Source organism: Otolemur garnettii, unplaced genomic scaffold, assembly GCF_000181295.1.
Source record: "Otolemur garnettii isolate 467f Iridium unplaced genomic scaffold, OtoGar3 scaffold00106, whole genome shotgun sequence".
NCBI lineage: Eukaryota > Metazoa > Chordata > Mammalia > Primates > Galagidae > Otolemur > Otolemur garnettii.
Genome location: NW_003852501.1, coordinates 2,566,857 through 2,578,634, shown reverse-complemented (window position 1 = coordinate 2,578,634; position 11,778 = coordinate 2,566,857). Strand labels below are relative to the sequence as shown.

Sequence of the window (11,778 nt, the reverse complement as noted above, 5' to 3'; positions counted from 1 at the left end):
CACAACGCCCGGCTATTTTTTGGTTGCAGCCGTCATTGTTGTTTGGCGGGTCCGGGCTGGGGATTCGAACCCGCCACCTTAGGTGTACGTGGCTAGCGCCTTAGCCGGTTGAGCTATAGGCGCCGAGCCAACTTGAGTTATTTTAAAAACAACCTGATTAAAACCCCTCTCCTGTACTTCCCTTTAATAAAGTTCAATCTGCTCTAAAAAACAAAAAGGGGGAAATTCGGGATAGAGTATAGGGTTAAAAGTGTTAGGCATCAGACACAAAGTGATCTGAGAAAAAGCCAAGCATCACTGCTGGCCCTGAGTATTAAAAAGAAAACTCACAGTGGCGCCTGTAGCTTAGTTGGTAAGGGCGTCAGCTACATACACCAAGCCTGGTGGGTTGGAACTCAACCTGGGCCAGCTAAAATGAACAATGACAACTGCAACAAAAACTAGCTGGGCGTTGTGGCCGGTGCCTGTAGTCCCAGCTACTTGGGAGGCTGAGGCAAGAGAATGGGTTAAACCCAAGAGTTTGAGGTTGCTGTGAGCTGTGACACCACAGCACTCTACCGAGGGCAACATAGTGAAACTCTGCCTCAAAAACAAAAACAAACAAACACCAAACTCAGTAGGCACAGCTTACTCTGTCTCAGCCCTAAGTCATATTTAGTAGTAATAAGAAAAAGACAAGACAGAAGTGCAGTAACAGTATGTGCTGAGTTCAATCACACAGTTAAAGATAAACTTGTTTTCTAACCTTCACTCTCTCTTTAAAGCTTTCGGCTGTGCTGTATTTTCTCATCCCTGAGATTTGAATAAAAGCCTGTGAGGATTGTTGGGAGGGGGTGCACCCTTGTATCTCCTCTGAAGATACTTGCTGGTGTTGGTCCTCCCCAGGTCCCTCAGTTCCAAGGAAATGAGTAGGTGTTATTTATTTCACATAGAGTCACCCACACTAGCTCAAGAGAAACTCCTATGCAATGAGATTGTTATTATTCAAATTACAATACAGCAATCCTAATGGAAAAGGAGGATTGCTAGAGTAGTATTGAACACGGGGAGAGGTGAGAAGTTTCAGGAAGAAAGTGCTTTGAAAGTTAACCGACAAAGGACAAGGAGACTGAATTGAAGAGGGAAGACTGGGCATTCCACATAAGGAGAGTGAGGAACAGTATTCACAAAATTCTAGAAGAATTAACATGTTACACAGGAATATTGGCTTGACTAGTACCCTGAGTTCCATTATAGATTAGTAGAAACTACTGGATGAGTGGCATATAGGGGATAGTTTAGGGATCAGTAATTCCTCTTGAAGGCAACAAAGTGGAAAGATTTCTGAGCAGGGTTGAGCCTTGGAAAAAAATACTTGTTTCTACTTCACATATACACAATGTAGAGAAAAAAGAGAAAATGAAGACTATAGAGAGACTTTTAATCTTAGCAGCAGAAAGCAACCTTGCCAGAAGCGCTTCTCCCAAAATACACTTGCCACATTGCTACCAAGTTATTATTTCATTCCTTGCTTGCAAACCTTCGGCACTCTACTGCTTAAAGGGTCAAGACCTTGGGCCGACATGTAAGACTCCATAAAATTCTTCCCTAACATACCTCTCCAGAAAGCTCACTTTAAGGGAACCCATACTTTAGCTAAATGGTTTATAAGTTAAATTATATAGAAACCGCTGGGTCTCCTACCTGCGTTCCCTTGATTATGTGTTCTTCCTCCCTGGAATGCTTTGTTTCCCACTTGCTCCTGAAAGTGCGCGTGCTACCTAGGTTTGCAGATTTTGTGTAAACCCAGCATCCTCTAGGAAGGCTTTCTCCATACCAATGTAGACAACACAGACTTCATCTCTTCAGAACGCGGTAATTCTTACTGTCTCTAATATGCGTGTGGCACTTACAACAAGCTACCTTAGCGGAAGTTACCTCTTTTTAAGGTGAGGGACTGCGCGGCTCTACAGCAGAATCCTGTTTTTATATTCTTAGCGTCCCCAACCACTCCCCAGCCCAGTGCCTTGCATATCGTTAGGCTCAACAGCGGTTACTTTGAACGCAGCAGCAGCTGCCGCCCCAGGACACCTTCGGCCAGCTAAGCTCTTATGGCCCTGCACTCGGGTTTAGGCTTCTGGCCCCCACACATAACAGGGAAGGGGAATTGCTTCAGTAAAGGGGTGTTTGGCACTTGTGAAGTCACCCCCAAAGTAGGTAATAATACACAGAATCTGAATTTGTGTTGTCCAAAAGTGCTACAGAGGGCAAAGAGCTGAAAAATAAACAACACTTCACGACTACAAGGTATCCCCGATAGAAATAAATATGTGGGCTAGAGGGGAAACTCAAAACCACCTCAACGCCCAGGAGGCGTGCGCCCTGCACGGGGAGCTCTGGGCGGGCTATAATCTCCTGGCCCACTGATTGGCCAAGCTCAGCCTTGGGCGCCAAGGATTGGTCATTGTCTTGAGGGCCGGCACGCGATGACTGGCACGCGGCTGTGGCGCTGGAGGAGGGAGGCAGCGATGGCGGCGGAGGCCTCGACGGCTCAGCTGGCCTTGTCTTTCTACCGGAAGATAGGGAGGAAGAGTCGGCCTCGGGGTCCCGCCGAGATCCAGTGCAGTCGGTGTGGAAGAAGGGTGTCCAGAGCATCAGGTGAGGGCCCAACCGTTGCTCCGCCCCCACCGGGAGTAGCGGCCCTCTGGCGTGGGAGGTGGCCTGGAGCGAGGCCTGGCCCGGCTGTGACCCAGGGAACGGGCGCGGGGCTTCGAGAGCTGTGTCCCCCTCCCCCAGCAGGGTGTCCGTGGAAACCGCTTCTCGGACCTTCCAGCAGCTGCAGCTCATCCTCGAGAGGATTGCGCAGGGTTAGGTCAGGGTAGCTTCCGGACCCTACCTTGGCTTTCACCGACCGTCCCGTGGGAGGGGGTCCGGGCACTTTCCCTCTGGAGAGTCGTTGGGCACACGTCTCTGGGTTGGCTGGTTCACGAAAGTGGATGTAGAAATTTAGCCCATTGTTTTGTAGTCAAGAAGGAGTGAAACTTGATTTTCTTGTGTAGTTTTTGTTGTAGGAGTAACTATGAAATGTTCCTGGACTTTTAAAAAGCTTTTTTTTTTAAAAAACCTATGAAATAAAGTTAATGCACTGTTGGAAAACGATAGTTCTTATCTGCGGTGGTGTTTTTGGTCTTAATACATGGAGGGAAAAATACTTTCTTGTTCTGCTAATTTAGTCTACACAATTGAACACAGTTATTTTAATGTAGCTTAAAATACCTTGAGAGTGTAGTGTCAGTGACAGGGATGAATTGTTTAATCTCTAGGGATACTAAAAGTTCTTATGATTTACCCGATGTAATTGTTCAGTATTTAATGCTTTCAAAGTGAAGGTCATTCGATCAGTTTCTTAGTCTTTTCAAGATGAACTCCATCTCTGAGATGTGAGCTTTTGCAGAGAAAGTTGTGTTTTTGGTAAAGAGCTCACTTTCTCCTACTTGGGGTTTAGATCACTGCTGTTGTTACATAGAAAATCTCCATTTTTGAATGATACAACAATTACATAATAAATTTCTAGTGCACAACCTTTTAAAATCAGTCATTCTTCCATACATGTGTATTTCCAATAGAAATATCTAATTGGAAAAACTGTGGTATGTGTATAGAATTAAAAGTGCTTTGTAAGCCGTAATGCACCACAGGTTATTTTGATTTGTGCAGTATCAGAAATTTTATAAAAAGTTAAGAGTTTTAATTTCTTAATATGTAGTATCTGGAAGTTAAATAGGGCTTTCAGATTTAGCATCGTTGTAAGCAGAAACTTAAGGTCTTTCATTTGGCTGGGAAAATTGTAATATATAATTTCAAAAAATTGTCCTTTTTTTTTTTTTTTTAAGACAGTTTCACTCGGTTCCCCTGGGTAGAGTGCTGCGTTGTCATAACTCACAGCAACCTCAAACTCCTGAACTCCTGATCCTCTTGCCTCATGCTCCCAAGTAGGGGGGACTACAAGGCACCCACAATGCATCACTAGTTTTTTTATTTTTAGTAGAGAGGGGGTTCTAGCTCTTGCTCAGGCTGATCTCCAACTCCCTAGCTCAAACAGTCCACTCGCCTTTGCCTCTCAAGAGTGCTAGGATTATAGGTGTGAGTCATTGCATCCAGCTAAAAGGTTGTCATTTTATTTATTTATTTTTTTTATTTTTTAGTTGCCCACTTTGTCGCCCTAGGTAGAGTGCCATGGTGTCACAGCATATAGCAACCTCCAGCTCTTGGGCTTAGGTGATTCTTTTGCCTTAGCCTCCCGAGTAGCTGGGACTACAGAAGGCTGTCATTTTAAAAGTTTTTTCTAGTGAAATAATTATAGCATTCTTGCTGAATTATAATTGTATTAATTTTATTTTTGAAGAAAGCTTTAGAGGTCCCGAACAGTATCTCATGCCTGTAATTCTAGCACTCTGTGAGGCCAAAACAGAATTGCTTGAGCTCAGACGTTCAAGACCAATTTGAGCAACAGGGAGACTGTCTCTACTAGAAATAGAAAAACTAGCCTGACATACAAGTCCCTGAAGTCCCAGCTACTTAGAAGGCTGAGGCAGGAGGATCTCTCCAGCCCAAGAGTTTAAGGTTGCTGTGAGCTAGAATGATGCCACAGCACTCTAGCCTCCGAAACAGAGTGAGACTCTGTCTTGAAAAAAAGAAAAGGAACATTAGACTTTAGAACTAAATTGAAACCTGGATTATACCATTTAGTTAGCCAAATTATCAAAATATTTTTTCATCTCTGTGATGGATATGATATCCCCAGCCTACTTAATTGTAATATTACAAAGATCAAATGAAATATGTCAGAGCACTTTATACGTGTATAAGTAAGATATGGCAAATTCACATATACCATGTGATTACAGAATTGTTTGTTCTCCCTTCTTCTAAATAGTTTCTCCTGAATTTTGTTTAGTAAGTCACCTATTTCAAGCTAAAGTAGGTATCTTTTCCTGTGTAGTGGAATCCCCTTTGAGTTCCCCCTTTGATCAGTATTGCCCATTCAGCATTTAACAAACTATAGAAAGTTTGATTCACAGTAGAATTTCATCAATAGGTCATTACCATGAACTTCAGTGTGGACATGCTTTTTGTGAACTGTGCTTGTTAGTAACTGAAGAATACAGCACAATTACATGCCCTGATTGTGAGGTAAGTTTTATAATTTTTTTATATTAAACATATTACAGCCTAATGTTAAAGGTAAAAATGTTTTTTTAATAATTATTCATAATTATGTATAATTATAATATACTATCATTATTCAGAGATATCAAGAAAAAATGGATAAAGTCATAAATTAATCAGCCTGCGTATTTTCATTCTGTGGAGACTTCTGTGAGAAATTACCTCTTTTTGTTTATTTTAATGGAGTGTATTCGTTTTAAAACCCTCCCCCCACCCTTTTCCACACCAGTACCATGCAAACAAATTTTGAACTCTTCTGGCCCTTCAACCTTTGTCATCAAATTTAGATTTGTAGAGATGTCATACCATAAAAAGGCATATGTACAACTACTGCCTAAAACTGATTATTTACTCAAGTATTTCTGAAGAAGCACTAAAAGCAGTTCCATTAGGACTGCGGTTTTATCAGCCCATTAGGAATAAGAACAAATTTCAGATGTAAAGTGAAATTTACTTTACCTGCTATACATTTACTACAAATACAAATAGTTCAGTAGTTCAGTTTATATAGTGTGTTCATGGAAAGTTGTCTTAATCTCTGTAAATTCTTAAGGTTCCAGTGGAGAGATGAGATGACAAGGATTTGTATCAGTTGTTCTCTGTGGCAATGTTGCATAGCATCTAGAACACCAATTCTTGTTCTGTTTCCTCATTTGTGAGATGGATGTAATACCTGCTTTGTCTTATTTCACAGGATTGTAAGAATCAAATCTGAATCATGTGGAAGTTAATCTATGTACTTCCAGGCTACTAAAGTAACCTTTCATTATTTAGGTGCGGATTGACTGATATTTTTGATTAAATGTGGTAAAAAATACATACGCTGTAATTTGTAAGGTTTAAATTGTAGAAGAAATATTTACATGTGGGAAGCTATTTTTTGAAATTATGCTATCCATGCTCCTGATTGTGGGAAATTCCTGTCCCCTCTCCTTTTTTTGACATGGGCTTCTGAGATGCTGCTGGTCACCTGGTTAAGACAGAGAGCTCCCTTCGTATGGTGATTGTGGTAAACCCCTGACAAATTCAGTCTTGTGGGTGAGGAATAAGTACAGGGAAAGGGAGTGAGCAGGGAGCTGGAAATGCCTCTGTTTACAGCCATCTTATTCTAATATTCAAAAAAACCCCACAATAACAGTTTATTTTAACTTTTTGCCTTTTTTGGCAAGTGAGTTCATATTAAACAGTCTTAAATCATACTTATATCTTTTTTTAGGATATTGGATAACATCTGTAGGAGTGTTTATAATGTGTTTACAAATACTGGTTTTGCTTTTGGGGTTGTGATAAACTATTTTGTATCATTTTGCCTAATTTTTGTTCTAACTCTTACTTTTGGAGATAAGTGACTTGTCCTATCTTCCTCCTTGTCCTACACCCCCCTGCTATTAGCCCAGGTAATTGACAAGTAACAATATTCACATTCTTCCCCTCCTTCTTAGTTTCTAGGATTTTTTTTTTTTTTGAGACAGAGCCTCAAGCTATCCCCCTGGGTAGAGTGCCATGGCATCACAGCTCACAGCAACCTCCAACTCCTGGGCTCAAGCGAGTCTCCTGCCTCCGCCTCCCAAGTAGCTGGGACCACAGGCGCCCGCCACAGCGCCCGGCTATTTTTTGGTTGCAGCCGTCATTGTTGTTTGGCGGGTCGGGCTGGGGATTCGAACCCGCCACCTTAGGTGTACGTGGCTAGCGCCTTAGCCGGTTGAGCTATAGGCGCCGAGCCAGTTTCTAGGATTTTTTTGTTTGTTTTTATTTTGATTAGGCAGACCTTCCTATTTCAAAGTTACATATTACTTCAATACTTTTATTACTTTTTAAAAAAGGTTTATGTTTAATTGTATTATTTTTTATGCAATATAACTTTATAACTTAAGGTGTATAACTTTATTCCTCAGGATGATTAGCTGACTTTCCCACACAATTTATTGAATAATCCTTCCTCTATTTGACTGAAATGTCTCTTGTACTTTATATTAAGTTTCCATAGATATGTAGATCTGTTCCAAGGTTTTGTTCTGCTGATTTATTATGCCAATATCATAGTGTTTTGATTACAGTAGTTTTATAACAATCTTATTAATCAGTAGGATAAATTTCTAATGAATTGTATGGTTAAAATTTTTGTGATTCTTATACATTTTCCCATATGAGCTTTAGAATTGTATACATTTTTTTTTGGAGATGAGTGTATCACTTTGTCACCCTGGGTAGAGTGCCATGGCATCATAGTTTATAGCAACCTCAAACTCTTAGTCTTAAGCTAGGCTGACCAGATTTTAACATTTGTAAAGTGGGACAACATGGCCGGGGGACGGGGCAGGGCAGGGCCTGACAACAATGCAAACTTTGATAAGCAGTTCTCAATAATCACTTCTCAACAATTATTTGTTATTATTACAGTTTAACATAAAATTAACAAAAATAATATAAAACTCATATTCTGGCGAAATAGCTACATGGCAGCCGAAAACCGTATATTCCCTTTCTGTTCTCCTGCCTGTTCATGCATTCTTTCCAAAAATTGGGACTTTTTAAAAATGCCGTGGGACAAATTGTTAAAAAGCAGGACTGTCTCGCCAAAAACGGGATGTCTGGTCACCCTATCTTAAGCAATCCTCTTGTCTCAGTCTCCTCAGTAGCTGGGACTACAGGCACCAACCAGTGTCCAGCAAATTTTTTTTTTAGAGATGGGGTCTTGCTCTTGCTCAGGCTGGTCTCAAATTCCTGAGTGCAAGCAATCCACTTGCCTCAGCCTCCCAGAGTACTAGGATTATAGGTGTGAGCCATCATGCCCAGCCAATAATTGTATTAATTTTATGTTCAATAGATTTTAGGATAATATTTAGTCTTTATCTCCAGGAACCCAGCATGACTATCTTTTATTTGGTTCTTGTTTTAGACCTCTGATAAATTGTTTTAAGTTTCTTTATGTAGGGCTTGTATTTTTCTTGTTAAGTTTATTACTAAGTATTTTAGAGTTTTGAACATATCTTAAGATATTACTAAAAATTTGTATAGTAAAATTTTAAAATATTGTTGCAAGTGTTTCCTTTAAAATTATAGTAGGGTGGCGCTTGTGGCTCAAAGGACTAGGGCACTGGCCCCATATATGGAGGTGATGGGTTCAAACCCAACCCCGGCCAAAAACTGCAAAAATATATAAAAACAAAATAAAATTATAGTAGAATAAAATGTTTTCATTAATTAACTAATAGTGGCCAAATTACTGATTTCTTTCAGAAATAAAAATTGGGTAAAAACAGCATGTAAGGGCCGAGCGTGGTGGCTCATGCCTGTAATCCTAGCCACTAGGGTGGATAGCTTGAGCTCACAAATTCGAGACCAACCTGAGCAAAAGCGAGACCCTGTCTCTACTAAAATGGAAAAATACTGAGGCAAGAGGATCACTCAAGCCCAAGAGTTGGAGGTTACTGTGAGCCGTGACACCATGGCACTCAACCCAAGGGCAATAGCTTGAGACTCTGGTCTCAAAAAACAAACAAACAAACAAAAAATCATATAAGCACAATTTTTTCCTTGACTTAAAGGAGATTTCAGGGTTTTAAGGGTTATCATTAATTTTATCTATGAATGGTATACTAAATAATTGTTTAGATTCTAGATAAACAGTTTAATGAATGACTTTGTCTTTTTTAAAATCATATTTTGTCCTAAGGTTGCTGCTGCTATAAATATGAGACAAGGCTACTACTCAATAGATGGATATATTAAAGAAGACTCTTTAATGGAAAAACTGCCGCCTAAAATGTATGTTCTGTCTGTACTTATTTCAGTAAAGTTATACGTTTTTTGAAATAATTTTAGAAATATTGATAAAATGTTATATCTGTGTTTCTAACCCACTAGAGAGTGCTCTTTAAGTTCATAATTCCTCTTAGCTTTGATGGAATAGAGAATCCAGCTCCTTGAAGAAACGACATTCATTTGTCCTTATTTAAAGTTAAAAAGAATACAAGGATTACTACATCAAAATGAGAAAGACTGAGAGTACAGTACTAGCTTAAGTTATTGGTGCTGAATGAGAGGAAGTTATAGAGAAAAAATAATTTATTTCTCTTTGGGGATTTTTTTTTCTTCTTTTGAGACAGAGTCTCTCTGTGTCGTCCTCAGTAGAGTGCAATGGCATCACAGCTCAAAGCAACCTCAAATTTTTGGACTTAAACAATTCTCTTGCCTCAGTCTCCCAAGTAGCTAGGACTACAGGCGCCTACCACAATGCCTGTTTTTTGTTGTTGTTGCAGTTGTCATTGTTGTTTAGCTGGTCCTAGCTGGGTTTGGACCTACCAGCCTTGGTGTATATGGCCCTACACACCAAGATACAGGTGCTGCCGGGTTTTTTTTTTTTTTTTTTTTTTTTTTTTGAGATAGGGTCTTTTTTCTGTTCCCTGGGCTAAAGTGCAGTGGCATTATTATAGCTCCCTATAACCTCGAACTCCCAGACGCAAGTGATTCTCTTGCCTCAGCCTCCCAAATAGTTGGGACCATATGCATACACCACCACACCTGGGTATTTTATTTTTATTTTTTTTTTACATATACATGTGCTTATTAGGTTTCCATTTTTTGCCTTCACAAAATTAAAAAGCCTTAAAATTTAATAACAATAACAATATTTAAGATAACACCTGGGTAATTTCTCTGTTTTTTTGTAAAGTCAGGGTCTTAATATTTGCTCAGGCTGGTCTCAAACTTCTAGTCTCAAGTAATCCTTCTATCTTGTCCTCCTACATGCTAGGATTACAGGCATGAGCCAGTACACCTGGCTGTTTTCTGTATTCTTCAGAGTAGCACAAATACAATAGATGGAAGACTTTGGGAAGAGTTGGTTTGGGAGGTGATTTATGAGGAAAAATAATAACTTTGGGACTTTATGCATTTTTTGTTCTTCTATAAGACTTTACACAGGTATGCATTAGTGAAAGCTCTTTTTGAAATTGTAATTTTTTTTTTTTTAAGAGAAAAGTGCTTACTGTGTCTGTGATGTACCGTGGTATGATCATGGCTCACTGCAGCCTTGAACTCTTGGGCTCAAGAAATCTTCCTGCCTCAGCCTCCTAAGTAGCTGGGACTATTGGCATGAGCTATCATGCCCAGTTGTTATAGAGATGTTTTAAACACACTCCACCTAGAGATGAGCACCTGTGTTACTTTTCTTTTTCTTTTTTTTTTTTTTTGAGACAGTCTCACTATGTCACCCTTGTTAGAGTGCTGTGGTGTCACAGCTCACAGCAACCTCTAACTCTTGGGCTTAAGCAGTTCTCTTGCCTCAGCCTCCCAAGTAGCTGGGACTATAGGTGTCCGCCACAATGCCCAGCTATTTTTTTGTTGTAGTTGTCATTGTTGTTTAGCTGGCCCAGCCGGGTTCAAACCCACCAACCTTCGTATATGTGGCTGGCACCCTACCCACTGAGCTATGGACACTGCCCTGTGTTACTTTTCATTGCACTTATTTCTGTGTGTTTTTCCTTGGTAGTCTGTAAGCACCTTTAAGGGCATAAACCACATTTTATACCTGTACATCTCCAGGTTAAAAGACAGAGGACAGAGAATAAACATGTAATGTTTGTTAGATGAAGAATCATAGTATTTTGACATTTTGCTGTATAGTTTTTCTAAAGGCACTTCTCAGTACTAGTTAAGTTTACATCTAAAGTTGGGTATGGGATAGATCATGGTTGAAAAACTGGTGAAATTTGACTTTGCAACTTTTTTTTTTATTATTTGTACATAGCTCATAAATACATTTATGCCATTATGGGATTCAATGTGTTGATTATTTGTACCAATTGGAGTGCTTACATCCTATTAATCAACATAGCCTTCACCTCATTTACCCAGTTATAGCATTAAGACATTTGTGTTCTACACCTGATAGATCCAGCTTGTACTTGCAATATGCTTCATAGATGTGGTCCCCCTACTAACCCACCCTCTATCCACCCACCCTCCTTCCTGCCCCTCTCCCTCCCTTTCTCTCCTTCATCCTAGGCCAGTTGTGTTTCATTTTTCTTATGCAAGTGTGAGTGATTATAAATTGGTTTCACAGTAGTACTGAGTACATTGGATATTTTTTTTCCATTCCTGAAATACTTTACTGAGAAGAATATTTTCCAGCTCCATCTATGTAAACATAAAAGAGGTAAAGTCTCCATTTTTTTTAATACTGCATAGTGTTCCATGGTATACATATACCACAATTTATTAACCCATTCATGGGTCGATGGGCACTTGGGTTTCTTCTATGACTTGGCAATTATGAATTGAGCTGCAGTGAACAATCTGGTGCAAATATCTTTATTGCCAAATGATTTTTGGTCCTTTGGATATACACCTAGAAGAGGAATTGCAGGATCAAACAGACTTTGCAACTTCTGAAGTGTTAAAGAATCTTCTTATTAATTTACTGGGACCCTACTCAGATGGTAATTAGGTTTTATTATAACCTTTAACTTAACTTTCTAAAGCATATTTAATATGGTAGTAGACTGGCTCGGTGCCTGTAGCTCAAGCGGCTAAGGCGCCGGCCACGTACACCTAAGGTGGTGGGTT

At 39.8% G+C, this 11,778-nt stretch overlaps 1 protein-coding gene across 2 annotated transcripts in view; it reads left to right on the top strand.

The window, feature by feature from the left end:
* The first annotated feature begins 2,507 nt into the window (after positions 1–2,507).
* The window catches only part of RNF17 (ring finger protein 17), a 124,117-nt gene continuing 114,846 nt past the window's right edge, over positions 2,508–11,778 (top strand). For both annotated transcript variants that reach the window (XM_003796695.1, XM_012809497.1), the window contains exons 1-3: positions 2,508–2,637; positions 5,078–5,172; positions 8,885–8,976. In XM_003796695.1, coding sequence (XP_003796743.1) covers positions 2,508–2,637; positions 5,078–5,172; positions 8,885–8,976 — 317 coding nt within the window. The remainder of the gene's footprint in view (positions 2,638–5,077; positions 5,173–8,884; positions 8,977–11,778) is intronic.